The sequence below is a fragment of the Hylobates moloch genome, unplaced genomic scaffold (genome assembly GCF_009828535.3).
Source record: "Hylobates moloch isolate HMO894 unplaced genomic scaffold, HMol_V3 SCAFFOLD_11, whole genome shotgun sequence".
NCBI classification, from domain to species: domain Eukaryota; kingdom Metazoa; phylum Chordata; class Mammalia; order Primates; family Hylobatidae; genus Hylobates; species Hylobates moloch.
The window spans coordinates 97,143,073-97,158,767 of NW_026652286.1; the positions used below are offsets into that span (position 1 = coordinate 97,143,073).

Below are 15,695 nucleotides of genomic sequence, written 5' to 3' on the forward strand. Positions count from 1 at the left end.
AAGGAGTTGTCTTTTACATGTGTATAGATCAGAGATCTGACTGGAAACCCAAAGAAACTTCCCTCAGGTACTCTCCTAGGAAGAGTTTCTGCAATAAGCAAGAAAATGCATAGTTTTTACAAATAGAGCACATTTTGACTTCTGCCCAGAACTTTACTTCCCATGGCCAGGTGCAGTGGCTCACACCTGTAATCCCAGCACTTTCGGAGGCTGAGGATCTCTTGGGCCCATGAGTTTGAGACTAGTCTAGGCAACATAGTGAGACCCCATCTCTACAAAAAAATTTAAAATCTGCTGGGCATGGTGGCTTGCACCTGTAGTCCTAGCTACCCAGGAGGCTGAGGAAGGAGTATCACTTAAGCCCAGGAGGTTGAGGTTGCAGTGAACTGTGATCACACCACTGCACTCCAGCCTGGACAATAGAGAGAGATCCTATCTCAAAAAAACAACAATTAAAAAAAATTTGACTTCCCACAAAGACTTCTAATCTCCAGAGCAAAATCAGCAGCCTCTCTTTCCAGAGCCCTGGAAAGGGTGCAGGATTAACTCTAAGCGGGAATCCCTAGACTGACTCCCCGCAATAATGACAAATATTCAAGAACACAATTTGTGAGCCTGGCAATTGATTAGGCTCCTAACATGCCCAACATAGCAAAGTCCAGCATCATATTATCTTTTTCAGAAAAATTATCTAGAAACTTTCAAAGCTACCGAAAACTCTTGGTATTCAAATAACAATGGAAGCTGCCCCACAAGGGCTTGAAACTTGTTCATGAAGGAGAGAGAGAAGTAAATGTCATATTACCATTGGCTATATGGAAGCAGTGATGAGCTGTGTAGAGACAGCAGGGAAGAATCACACATAACCATGGTGACATTTTTCTAAAGATACTTCACTTTTGGAGGCAAGAATCAGTACATATTCTCTATTATCTTGGCTAAGGCAGAAGTTCACTATATGAATGATTCATATCTTTATTCAATAACTATTCCATAATTCTGTAATTTCTACATTTGGAAAAGAATATAAAATTAAATTATACCCAATTGCTATAAAAAGTTTCCTTCAAAACATGATGTTCATTGAATAATGGTACAATTATTTTCTGGAGTTTACCTTCTTAAATAATGCTATTTACTTTCCTCATACATTTGAAATAAAATACAGTGTTGAAAAACTGGAGTGGACATAACACTTTCAAGTTTAGGCCAGATAACCACTAATCCATTCTCTATTCCTGCAATTTTGTCATCTCAAGAATGTTACATAAGTGGAATCATCCAGAATTTAATATTTGAAGTTGGCTTTTTCCATGCAGCGTAATTATCTTGTGATTTAACCAAGTTGTTGTGCATATAAACAATTTATTCTATTTTGGAGGAGGGAGGTATGGCTATAAGAGGGCAACAGGCAACATGAGGGACCCTTATGGTGATGAAACTTTTCTGTATTTTGACTGCACCACTGTATCTCAGTTGTGATATTGCACCATAGTTTTGCAAGATGTTACCATTGGGAGAAACTGGGTAAAAGGTACGTAGAATCTCTGCAGTGTTTTTTACAACTTCATGTGAATCTTCAATTATATCAAAATCAAACATTTAATTTAAATAAATAAATAAACTTAGGTCAGACAGAGTGGCCCCTTCCACCTCGTGACTTCATACCTAAATGTCAGGACAGTAATCAAGACACATAAACAGAAGCTAAACCTGTGGCTCAAGGTGCCCTGAAAACTGAACTAAAAGTCCTCAACAGCATAGAAAAATCGGATTTTTAAATACAAGTACAGGCGTGTTATACCCTGCACTAGGGTACAAAAGGAAACATGGGGAATAAACTGTATATGTAACACAAACAAAAATGGCCATGAGAATGTGAATGTAGAGAGGAAAGAAGCATTGGTCACTTTTCTTAATTTGGGGAGGAAAAGGAGAAAGACAGAAGTACCAAGCGAAACTTTTAAGGATAAATCAGGTTTGCATATGTTTAGAGGTAAAAGATTCAGTGAAGATGAAGAGATTGATGGTCTAAGAAACACGAGGAGATTTTGAGAAAATAAAATCCCAAAGAAGACAAGAATTTGACAAAATTTAACATCCATTCATTTTTTAAAATTTAACAACTTTTATTTTAAGTTCAGGGGTACAGGTACAGGTTTGTTACATAGGTAAACTTGTGTCATGGGCGTTTATTGTACAGATTATTTCGTCACCCACGGATTAAGCCTAGTACCCATTAGTTATTTTTCTTGATACTCCCTCTCCTCCCATCATCCACCCTCCAATAGGCCCCAGTGTGTGTTGTTCCCACATATGTGTCCATGTGTTCTCATCATTTCCCTCCAACTTATAAGTGAGAACATGTAGTATTTGGTTTTCTGTTGCTGCATTAGTTTGCTAAAGATAATGGCCTCCAGCTCCATCCACGTTCCTGCAAAGGACATGATCTCATTCTTTTGTATGACTGCATGGTATTCCATGGTGTATATGTACCACATTTTCTTTATCCAGCTGACCATTGATGAACATTTAGGTTGATTTCATGTCTTTGCTATTATGAATAGTGCTTCAATGAACATAGTTTATATTCCTTTGGGTATATATCCAGTAATGGGATTGATAGGTAAAACGGTATCTTTGTTTTTAGGTCTTTGATGAATAGCCACACTGTCCTTCACATTGGTTGAACTAATTTGCACTACCACCAACAGTGTATAAGCGTTCCTTTTTCTTTGCAACCTCACCAGCATCTGTTATTTTTTGACTTTTTAAATAACAGCCATTCTGAGTGGTATGAGATAGTACCTCACTGTGGTTTTGATTTGCATTTCTCTAATGGTCAGTGATGTTGAGTTTCTTTTTTATATGATTGTTGGTTGCATGTATGTCTTCTTTGGAGAAGTGTTTGTTCATGTCCTTTGCCCACTTTTTAATGGGATGGTTTTTTTTCTTATAAATTGGTTGAAGTTCCTTATACATGCTGGATACTAGACATTTGTCAGATGCACAGTTTGCAACTCATTCTGTAGGTTTTCTGTTCATTCTGTTGATAGTTTCCTTTGCTGTGCAGAAGCTCTGTAGTTTAATTACATCCTGTTTGTCAGTTTTTGCTTTGTTGCAATTGCTGTTGGTATCTTTGTCATGAAATCTTTGCCCATTCCTATGTCCAGGATGGTATTGCCTAGGTTGCCTCCCAGGGTTTTTATAGTTTTGGGTTTTACATTTAAATCTTTAATCCATATTGAGTTAATTTTTGTATATGGTGTAAGGAAGGGGTCCAGTTTCAATCTTCTGCATATGGCTAACCAGTTATCCCCAGCACCATTTATTGAATAGGGAATCTTTTCCCCAGTGCTTGTTTTTGTCAGGTTTGTTGAAGATCAGATAGTTGTAGGTGTGTGGCCTTATTTCTGGATTCTCTGTTCTGTTCCATTGGCCTATATGTCTGTTTTTTATAAGTATCATGCTGTTTTGGTTACTGTAACCCTGTAGTATAGTTTGAAGTCAACATGATGCCTCCAGCTTTGTTCTTTTTGCTTAGAATTGCCTTCACTATTCAGGCTCTTTTTTTGTTTCATACGAATTTTAAACTAGTTTCTTCTAGTTCTGTGAAGAATGCCAGTGGTAGTAGTTTCATAGGAATAGGATTGAATCTATAAATTGCTTTGGGAAGTGTGGCCATTTTAATAATATTGATTATTTCTATCCACGAGCATGGAATGTTTTTCCATTTGCTTGTATCATCTCTGATTTCTTTGAGCAGTTCTCCTTGTAAAGATCTTTTACCTCCCTGGTTACCTGTATTTCTAGGTTGTGTGTGTGTGTGTGTGTGTGTGTGTGTGTGTGTGTTGTGAATGGGATTGCATTCCTGATTTGGCCATTGGCTTGACTGGTTCCTATTTTGATGCCCTTAATTTCTTTCTCTTCCTTGATTGCCTTGGCCAAGACTCCAACACAATTTTGAAAAGGAGTGGTGAAAGAGGGCATCCTTATCTTATGCAAGTTTTCAAGTGGAATGCTTCTAGCTTGTGCCCATTCAGTATGATGTTGGCTGTGGTTTGTCTCAGATGGATCTTATTATTATGAGGTTTGTTCCTTCAATACCTAGTGTATCGAGAGTTTTTAACATGAAGCAGTGTTGAATTTTATACAAAGCCTTTTCTGCATCTATTGAGATCATCATGTGGTTTTTGTCTTCAGTTCTGTTTGTGTGATGAATTACATTTATTAATTTGCATATGTTGAACCAACCTTGCATCTAAAGGATAGAGCCTATTTGATAATGGTGGATAAGCTTTCTGAAATGCTGCCATATTTGCCAGTAATTTTTTGAGATTTTTTGCATTGATGTTCATCAAGGATATTGGCCTGAAGTTTTCTTTTTTTGTTGTATCTCTGCTAGGTTTTGCTATCAGGGTGATACTGGCTTCATAGAATGAGTTAGGTAGAAGACGCTTCTCTTCAATTTTTTGAAATAGTTTTAGCAGGAATAGTACCAGCTCTCCTTTGTACATCTGATACAATTCAGCTGTGAATCCATCTGGTCCTTGGCTTTTTAAAGTCTGTGTTGTCTGAAACTAGGATTGTAACCCCTGCTTTCTTCTGTTTTCCATTTGCTTGGCAGATTTTTCTCCATCTCTTCATTTTCAGCTTCAATGCATGTGAGATGGGCCTCTTGTAGACAGCATGCCAATGGATCTTGGTTCTTTATCCAGCTTGCTGCTCTGTGTCTTTTAATTGGGGCATTTAGTCCATTTACATTTAAGGTAGTATTGATATGTATGGATTTAATCCTGTCATCATGATGTTAGCTGATTAGTTTGCAAAGTTGTTTATGTAGTTGCTTTATAGTGTCACTGGTCTGTGTGCTTCAGTGTGTTTTTGTAGTGTCCAGTAGGGGTCTTTCCTTTCCATATTTAGTGCCTCCTTCAGGAGCTCTTGTTAAGATAGATCTGGTGTTTACAAATTTCCTCAGTATCTGCTTGTCTGAAAAAGATCTTATTTCTCCTTTGCTTATGAAGCTTAATTTGGTCAGAAATGAAATTCTGGATTGGAATTTCTTTTCTTTAAGAATGTTGAATATTGGCCCCCAATATCTTCTGGCTTGTTAGGGTTTCTGATGAGAGGTCCACTGATAGCCTAATGGGCTTCCCTTTGTAGGTGATGTGACCTTTCTCTCTAGCTGCCTTTAACATTTTTTCTTTCATTTGACCTTAGAGAATCTGATGATTATGTGTCTTGGGGATGACCTTCTTGTGAAGTATTTTACTGGGATTCTCTGCATTGCCTGAATTTGAATGTTGCCCTCTCTAGAGGCAGATTGGGGAGAGAGCTAGGTTGGGGAAGATCTCATGAATGATATCCTGAAATATGTTTCCCAAGTTGGCTCCATTATCCGCAACTCTTTCGGGGTCACCAATGAGTCACAGATTTGATCTCTTTACATAATCTCATATTTCTCAGAGTTTTATTCATTCTTTTTCATTCTTTTTGCTCTATTCTTGTCTAACCATCTTATTTCAGAAAGCTAGGCTTCAAGCTCTGAGATTTTTTCCTCCACTTGGTCTATTCTGCTATTAATACTTGTGATTGATTGCATTATGAAATTCTTGTAGTGTGTTTTTCAGCTCCATCAGGTCAGTTATGTTCTTTTCTATATTGGTTATTTTGTCTGTCAGCTCCTGCATTGTTTTATCATGATTTTTAGCCCCTTGGATTCGGTTTCAATGTACTCCTGTAGCTCAATGACCTTCATTCCTATCCATATGCTGAATTCTATTTCTGTCATTTCAAGCATCTCAGCCAAGTTCAGACCCCTTGCTGGATAGGTGATGGTGGGGCACTGGTGGGAGTAAGGCTGGCTGGGTCTTTGCTTTCAAGGCTCTGTCTGCAATGGCAGTCAGGGGACAGCAGGGCAGACTGCACTTCTGCACACTGGCAAGGCAAGGAAAACAAAACCTGCCCACGCAGGCACTCACCAGCAAAGCAAGGTGGGGAGTTGCCATGGGCCTGAAGGAAGCTACCATATGAGGAGAGAGGGAGCATGTGGGCTGGTGTGTGGCCATAGTAGGCTGCCCTTTGGGAGCTCTCCACCAGTCAGGCACAATCTGCCAGTGCAGAAGCTATGATGCAGCCCCCATGGCACCTGAGACTGCCTTGCAGGCAGGCACAGCCAGGCTGAGGACCCAGATGAGGCCAGCAGCCCAAGGGTTGCTCAGGTCAAACCAGCCCTGTCTGATGGGCAAGACTGCCCTGCAGAGTTGAGGTCTGACTGTCCTTGGGCTAAAGTCTCCTATGAGAGTAAGTTGAGCCTAGGGGAATGGCTGTCCCTGCCCATGCTCTGCTACAGATACTCCCACACCAAACCCTCTGGGCTCATAATCAGGCTTGCTGCCCCCACCACTTCTCTAAGTAGCCCTCCCTGCCAACTAGAGTGTCCATGGTGGCTGAAGGATCTCCTCCTGCTGGGGTTCCAGAGCCCCATGGTGAGAGCAGGTTGTTCCTTGCCAGTTCAACTCACTCATTCCCCTAGAGCTGTTGGGGGCCAGGAATGAGTCCTCGTGCATGGCAGCTCCATGCACATTCCCAGCTTTCTTCCCCTTCACCCCAGCTTCTGTGTCTTCCCTCCATCCACCCTCAGTGCCTTCCCTCTGAAGATCTGTTAGGAGCACGCCAGTCATTTCAGTCCCTCAGTAAAAGGTGCTCCATCTGGCTGCGTCTAGTCAGCCGTCTTGCCCTCCTCTTGTTTCCATTCATGTTTTTAAAATATTCATTAAACCAAGGAATGATGGATACGTCTTTAAGATGGCAAAATATATAAATTTCAGCCCAAAGCCAGCAACTTACTTTGAAAACACTAGCGTCAAAACCAGGATGCTTACAGCCCTCACTGTAAGCAATTATTTAACACTGTATTAAAGTTATTAGAAAATGCAGTTGTAAATGGGAAAGAAAGAAGAGGCATAAGTGTCAGAAGGGAAAAATTACAGATATCTCTATACAGAGAAAATTTATTATGTATTTGGAAAGCCTGGGAGAATCTACGGAAAAATATCTACAAATAATAACAATTACATTACAAAGTAGATAATTAACAGAGTAATACATAGAATGCATATATATAAGTAATAATAATATGTAATGAAAGGTAAGACAAAATAAAACAAAATTCCCAAGCACAATTATAATACGAAATATGCAAAACATAGATGAGGAATTACGAAACACTCTTAAAAGATACTAAAGTAGACCCCCAAGACATGGAAAGGCATATCACAGTTTATGACTGGAAGCCTCAAGATCCAAAGATTTTGATTCTCCTTAAATTTACTTCTAAATTTAAGATGCAATCTTAAATGCATCTGTGCAGCAAATATGCCATCAGGTTTTTTTCTGGAGCTAGACACATTAATTATAAAGATTATGGTTAAACATGAATAGTCAGCAAAACCCTAAAAAAGAGAAACAATATGTGGGAGGTTACCCTCAAGATATGAAAACATAATGAAGCTTCCACAGTTAAAGTAGTGTGATATTGGCTTATGGGTAGATAGATACATAGACCAATGGAACAGAATGGGAAAACACAGAAATAGCCCAGCTGCCTTTGAAATTTGGTATGAGATGAAGGCAGGAGCTCAAAAGTAGAAAAAAGAGGGACTATTTAATAAATGACAATAAAATAACTGGATAACCATAAGAAAAAAGACAAAGTTGGATCTATTCCTCACATGATACACTAGTGTAATTTCCAAATAGATGAGCCATCCCAATGTAAAAGAATGAAGCCATAAAAATATTATAAAAAAATGAATTTTCTTCATAACCTAAGAAGCAACAAAACACTTCTAACTTTGATTTAAATACCTGAAACAATAAAAGATTAATACATTTAAGAAAATTGAGTCATGAGAAAAGTCAAAAACCAAATCACAAATTGGAAAAAAAAAATACATGCAACTTACACCGCAGACAAAAAGCTATTATTCCTAATATACTATTCTCTTAAAACTTGAAAAGATCAAAATCCCAGTAGTTAAGTGGGGAAAAGTTACAAAAAAATAGATATAGGAATACCAATAGCCATTAAAAACATGAAAACATCCCCAATCTTTCTCATAATAAGAGAAATGCAAAATTAAACAACACAAAAACCGTTTCTCACCTATCAGGTTGGAAATTTGAAAATTCTGAGAAGATGCTGGGTTGGACAGACTATAGGAAAGTAGGCACTGTCATCCACTGCTACAGGAAATACAAATGCCTGTTCTCCCCAAAATGATCCACAGATTCAAGACAATTCCATTAAAATTTCAGAAGGTTATTTTTGTTGGAATTTATAAGTTTATTCTAAAAACTAATATGGAAATTCAAAGGACCTAATATAGCCAAAACAACTCTTTAAACGGTGAATGATGATGGAGGACTTACACTAACTGATTTCAAGAATTATCCTTTTTTGTTTGTTTGTTTCTTTTTTTTTTTTTTTGAGACGGAGTCTCGCTCTGTCTCCCAGGCTGGAGTGCAGTGGCGCAAATTATCGTAAAGCTACAGTAATCAAAACTGTGTGATATTGCTCTAAAGATAGATAAATGAAAGGGACAGAAGAGAGAGAACAGAAACAGACACACACAAATAGGATCAGCTGAATTTTAGCTAAGATGAACAACCACAGGAAAGCTATGTGCAAAAAAATTATTATTATTATAGATAATAATTAATAATCCATGCCTCACAATATGTACAAAGATAAACTCAAAATGGGTTACAGATACAAATGTAAAAAAAAACACAAAACTTCTGCAATAAGGTGTAGGAGAAAATCTTTGTAACATTTCTTAAACAAAAAGTTTTGGATATAACAACAAATCTACAATTCATGAATTTAAAAACTGATAAATTGGACTTCACTAAAATTAAGAACTTCTGTTAATATAATTAAAAGATAAGCTATGAACTATTTGAAAATTTAAAATTTGATAAATGAGTATTAGGCTTATTACCTGGATGACAAAATAATCTGCACACCAAACCCCAGTGACATATGATTTACCTATGTAACAAACATGTACATAAGCCCTCAGCCTAAAATAAAAGTTTGAAATAAAAATAAAATAAAATAAAACTTGAAAAAGGACTTGAACCCTTTTTTGACTCAAACTTTTTTGAAAACCATCTGGCAGTATTTATAAAAACTAAACATTATGTCTACCCTATTATCGAGTAAGTCCACATCTCATTATATACCCAAAAGAAATGTTTCCATAGTTCAACCAAAATACGTGTTCACAAATGTTCATAGAAGCTTTATTAATAATAAGCAAAAACTTGAAATAACTGTTCATTAACAGGATAAATAATTGTATATTCACATAATGGGATACTACATAGAGACAAAATAATAATGTTAATCTCTTCATACATGCAACAATACAGATGAGTATCATAGCCTTTATGTTGGGGAAAAGAAACCAGAAACAGTACAGTACATGTTGATATGAACAGTGGCTAGCTCTGAGAGTGGGCGTTGAGAGAGGGTAGTGTTCACTGGGAATAAACAAGGGAAAACCTTCTAAGGTGGTTGAGAGCATTTTACATCTTAATCCAGGTTGTGGTTACACAGGCACATACATATGAAAAAGTTCAATGAGCTACACACTTAAAATTTGTACACTTTACTGTAAGTTAGCCTACAACATTTTATAAAGGTAGTGTCTATTTTATTTTATTACGGATATTGGACTGCATACCCACCACACCCACCCCACTCCCAAATTATAGGTCCCTTGGATTCAGTGGTCTATTCAATCCCATCTAAACCACAATCCCGCCACTGTACGCTTATTCTTTTCATTTCACCAACATTGAACAGAATCATCGTAGTGCAAACTAAACATTTCTCCAAACTTCCCTTACTTACCAGTAGAAGGGGACTTTCCTACAGAAAAGTTCCTAAGCATTTCACTTATCATGGCTTCTCAAAGGAAGTTTACCACTCCTGGTGGGTTTAGATTCTTTATATACAGCTATATTCCCCTTTACATAATATTGGGGATGTATTGGCTTATCTAGAGAGCATCATTGCTTCCCCACATGTCCCATTATTAAAATATCATGGCTTTCTGCAAGGCCTGAAAATTTAATATCAATTGCCTCTTCTAATAAGCAACTGCGGCCGGGCACAGTGGCTCACGCCTGTAATCCCAACACTTTGGGAGGCCGAGGCAGGTGGATCACGAGGTCAGGAGTTTGAGACCAGCCTAGCCAAGAGACCAGCCTGGCCAATATGGTGAAACTCCATCTCTACTAAAAGTACAAAAATTAGCCGGGCATAGTGATGGGCACCTTTAATCCTAGATACTCGGGAGGCTGAGGCAGGAAAATTGCTTGAACCCAGGAGGCAGAGGTTGCAGTGAGCCGAAGATTGTGCCATTGCACTCCAGCCTAGGCGACAGAGCGAGACTCCGACTCAATATAAATAAATAAATAAATAAGCATGCAACTGCTTGGTGCTGCCCTCATATGTGCCCCAAACTATTTTCTGCTCTGTTACTTCCTCTAGACCAGTGACATCCATTAGAAAATAATGCAAACCATGTATGTAATTTAAAATTTTCTAGTACCTATATTAAAAAAGTGAACAGAAATTATTTTAATGATATATTTTATTTAACATAATATATCCAAAATGTTATTTCAACATATAATTAATATAAAAATTATCAGTGGGGGCCAGGCGCAGTGGCTCAAGCCTGTAATCCTAGCACTTTGGGAGGCCGAGGTGGGTGGATTGCCTGAGCTCAGGAGTTTCAGACCAGCCTGGGCAACATGGTGAAACTCCGTCTCTACTAAAATACCAAAAAAAAAAAAAAAAAAAAATTCAATGGGATGTTTTATATTTTTTATAATAATTCTTCAAAGATCTAATGTGTATTTTATACTTACATTGCACACTTACAGTATACATCAATATGGATCATCACTTTTCAAGTGTGCAATAGACATGCATGGCTAGTCACTACCATATTGGATAGTACAGCTCCCAATCATCTTGAACTACATACTTCTCCATAAGACCTCTAACACCCAAGTTAACCCTTGAAATGAAACTCCAGATGCTGTCTCTGTTGGTCTTAAAAGAACTTATGACACATCCATCCAACATCTTTACATCCCTTAAAATTTTATATCTCTCCCTTGGAAGTTCTAAACCACTAAACTAGTTCTAAACCCTAGGGCTCTACTCACCAAGTCAGTGGGCCCCACGCTTACCTCTCTATGAAACCTAACATACTTCCCACTTACACATTATAAATTTCATCAAACACTGATCTTGTCATTTTGCCAAGACCACCTCAACAAAACGTTTCACCTCCTACGTTCTTGCAAAAAGTGATACATTAAAATTATCCTGTGAAAAATAGCATGAAATTACTGTGAATATATTTAGAACTTAAATTTGTTAGGTCAACTAGCATGTGAAATGAAATCTTCCAAAAAGAGATGAGACAATAAAGAATAGCATAAAGGAAAACAATGTGGATTGGGATTCGAGCTGGGATTCCAGTCCCAGGTCTGGCACTAGGTAATTTTATGTTCCTGGGCAAATATACACATACTTCTGAGTCTGCAATGTGTGGTGTATTATATAAAGGGGAAAGATAAAATTATTCCTAAGCCTCATTCAACATTGAATATTCTATAGGTGTAGAAACTTTTTCATAAAACAAGGAAGAGATGGGGGTGAGGGTAGGGAAGAATAAATCCACTCAGAAAAGAGAGTTAAAATTTTCTCTATGTATAGGATGGAAAGCACTGGAAGCTTAGATTCCTCACTGAAAAAAAACTCATCACAAAAACAATCTGATTTAAAAAAAATCCTAGTATCTCTTTTCTCAGTTTCTAAAATTTTTTTCAAGAAAAGCTTATTCTGGAAAAGGTTCTCTTCAGGGCAAGTTTGACATCCTTATTCCTCAGGCTATAGATTAATGGGTTAAACATGGGCACCACAATGGTATAGAACAAGGAGGACACTTTCCCCTGGTCCAGGGGTAAAATGGAAGGGGGTTTGAGGTACATAAAAGCTCCTGACCCAAAGAAAAGAGAAACTGCAATTATGTGGGAGCTGCAGGTACTGAAGGCTTTAGACCTGCCCTCAGCAGAACTAACGTGGAGAATTCTGGAAAGAATAAAACCATAAGAGATAAAAATGGCAACAATGGGCACCCCAATGCCAGCGGTCACAACAGTAAAGATGACCAGGACATTTATGTAAGAGCCGTTGCAGGAGAGCTCAAGAAGGGGCAGGATGTCACACATGTAGTGATTGACAAGGTTGTCTGCACAAAAGGTGAGAAACACTATATTTCCCATATGAGCCACAGCCCCAAAAACCCCCATCCCGTAGACACCCAACAAAAGGAGCAAACACACCTGGGGAGACATGGTGACCGTGTACAACAGTGGGTTACAGATGGCCACGTGGCGGTCATTCGCCATCGCTGACAAGATGAAGGACTCAGAAAAGACAAAGAAGCAGAAGAAGAAGAGCTGAGTCATACACCCTGTGAAGGAAATGATGTTCTTCCTTGAGAGAAAACTCATCAGCATTTTGGGAGTGATGGCAGTAGAGAAACTGAAATCTATGAGGGACAAGTGGAAGAGGAAAAAGTACATGGGAATATGCAGGTGAGAGTTAAGCCCTATCAGGATTATCAAGCCCAGGTTCCCCACCACTGTGACCACGTAGAAACCTAGAAACAGGAGGAAGAGGGGGATCTGGAGTCCCGGCTGGTCGGTTAAGCCTGCGAGGATAAACTCTGTCACGGAGGAGGAGTTCTCGGCAGCCATTCTCCTCTAGGAAGAGCTGTGAAGGAAAAAGAGTCACTGAGAGAACGAGAAAGAATCCTCCCCTTCTTAATGACATCTGAGCAGACAGATTATTGAACTTCAAGAGGATATTTCCTTATTCCTTTGTCTCTGTTTTCACCTTCCCCAAGTGCCTTTAGCCATCCTAATAACTGTCTGAGGGTGACATTTGCAGAGTGAAGGCTGCTGTGACTAAGGAGACAGTCGGCAGAATTGAGCTGGAACAACCCTCCAACCCTCGCCGTGGTCCTCCCCGCTGTGTACTTCATTCCCTCTTCAGCCCTTGATCAAGTTGGTAAAACCAGCGGCCCTTCTCTGGAGCGATGGGAACCACTTGACCTTTCCAGACCTTCTACTTTGGGGTCTGTACTAAACGGAGCAGTAAGATGACATTGTATTGTCCACAGTCTTTACTGGCATGGCTGTGGAATTAGTATAGGATAATAATGGTAGAGTAATTATGTAACGTTATTCATTAAAAGCTAAGAAAAAAGAAGAGAAACATACATCAAATGTGTCTGAATGCTGTCTGGCATTACAACCATCACCATTCAACAAATGAGGATACCAAGCCTAAGCCACTTGCACAAAGCTCCAGTGCAACTGAGTTGTAGCAGCAGGGAAACTCTGTGGTCCGGCTCCCCTAGTCTGAGCTTTTAACCACTCTGCTGTGGCACCCAGTGGCTCAGGCAGGCACTCACCCCCTACAGCTTGGAGCCACAGTGCTGCCCTCTACTGCCTCTCGCCCATCTCTTTTGCAGAAATCCAAATGGCCTTGCTGTAAAGAAAGTGACAACTTGGAGCCCAGACCCCCTCTGCTTCTGCTTCTCCACTTTGAGATCAAAACCTCCAATTTATCTTGATTCTTTTGCTGAGATGAAGAACACTATCTCTGATTATGGCTTTGCCCCGAGGCTTCTGCCCAGCTTCCAGAGATGAGACAGCAGTCTTTCCTAACACTGTGGATAACAAGCGTCTGGAGAGTTTTATTCTGGAGTAGAGACCTCAGAATAGTTACAGAGGCTTCCCTCAGGGCCATTGCCAGAGACCAAGTTCCTTAAAGAAAAGGAAATGTTTGTTTTCACACTTGATAATGCTCCACGGGGCTTTTAATGACCTAATCTTTCATTCAGGTCGCATCGTTTTAAGCATAATTTTTCTTGCTATCTTATATTGAGAACTTACTGTGTACCAAACACTGTATCTGACCCAGCACCTTCATACAGACACCAAGGATCCAACAACATTGTCCAGACAGTTTTACCTCATTTATTTCTCACAATACCTTCATAAATTAGACATGTTAATCTCCACTTTAAAAGTGAGAAGCACACGCAGCTAATAGATTCTAGAATCTTGAGTCAAACTCTGGTCTGTCCAGCTCCAAATGTCACAGGGGCAAGGGACCCTGCTGAGCTTCTTAAGCAATCACAAGGCACTTAATGTGTGTAACTGACAACACCCAATCTTGTCTCCAGACACCAGAGTTGGCTCCTCTAAACATCGTCAAAACCATTTTCAGGAGGGGATCTCATTAATACAGGGATTAATATAGTTTCCTGTGGCAACTAGCCTTTCACACCCCTAACCAGGGGCTTTTGTGTGTTAAGGATGATAGATTTCATAGCCAAGAAATAAATCTCTATTTGGGGAAATTAGACCTTCAGTATGCCAACAGGTTAGATATGTTTTTGATCCTGCTTCGATGGCAGAAATGTTCTTGGAGAAGTTATAAAATCTTAACACAAAAGCAGAAGTCCATCTTCAGGCAAGTGCAGGTGAAACCACTGCACACAAGCCTGTGTGTTTATGAGGACGTGCACATATGTCAGTCAAGACATGCTCACTCTCAGCTCAGTCTCAGCAATGAGGTTGCCTCATCTGTCGCTATACACTTAGAATTGTCCACACCCCGGAGTGACCCTAATGGATCCCAATCCCTTTCTCAGTCCCACTGTATAAAAGTTACAAAAGGAGAAAAATAATTCATTAAACAAAATGTACATGAGTCCATTAAGCAGGCTTTCCTTCAGATCCAAGGCAAAGAAGACATTGGAGGTTCTCTGGAAGCTCTATGGGGAATTTTGTCTGTTACTTCAGAGACAGTTGCCATGGCAACTACATTTCCAAATGCATCTTAGGCAAGGCTTCTCTAAAGCCGTGTTACCTGATGACTCACTTCAGTACAAGCAGCAAGCAAAAAAAAAAAACCTATCAGAAAAAATTTTTTCTTCTTGTATCTATTTCTTAAACTATATGTTATACATGTTACATTACAGTGCATGTGAACATTTACACACAATAAAATATCTTTATATATATGTCTCATGCATCTGTGTTAGCTCTCAGACTTCTGGTAGATCATCAAGTGGTGACAGTATGGCACTGGGTCAATCATTAAACCTACTAGTTTCCCAACCACAATAAGAAGAGGCACAAACCTGGCCAGAGAGGAGAGACAGCACTCGAAATAGTCATTTCAATAGCATTCAAATAGCCTTAATTAACTCCTGAGAAAGAAGTTAGAATTAAATTCATCTATCACCAGTCATATGGGCCTGCAATGTCCTTAATGTTAAATTGATTTAATAAGTGTATTTAGCATGTATAGTAATATGTGAGGTCAGGGATACAAAAGGCATGGTTTGTGCCAGAAAGAAATGCATAGTCTAATAAAAACACCTCCCATATTGGCTCATCTTTCTACTTCTGTCCCTTCATATTTCACATTTACCAGGATTCAATTCCGTGCCTTGTTTCCACGCTTTTTCTGCTTCCTTAAATTTTCAGTGAGCTACTTCGTTTCATGGCTTCAACAAACCCTC

At 39.0% G+C, this 15,695-nt stretch overlaps 1 protein-coding gene across 1 annotated transcript; it reads right to left on the minus strand.

Moving 5' to 3' along the window:
- Positions 1-11,916: 11,916 nt before the first annotated feature.
- On the minus strand, positions 11,917-12,852 carry LOC116477474 (olfactory receptor 8B12-like). Its single transcript, XM_032168157.1, has one exon. The coding sequence runs from the start codon at positions 12,850-12,852 to the stop codon at positions 11,917-11,919; it is 936 nt and encodes a 311-aa protein (XP_032024048.1).
- Between the last annotated feature and the right edge of the window lie 2,843 nt (positions 12,853-15,695).

Excerpts from the sequence above, each read along its gene's own strand:
- LOC116477474 (XM_032168157.1), bottom strand. The coding sequence starts at position 12,852 with ATGGCTGCCGAGAACTCCTCCTCCGTGACAGAGTTTATCCTCGCAGGC.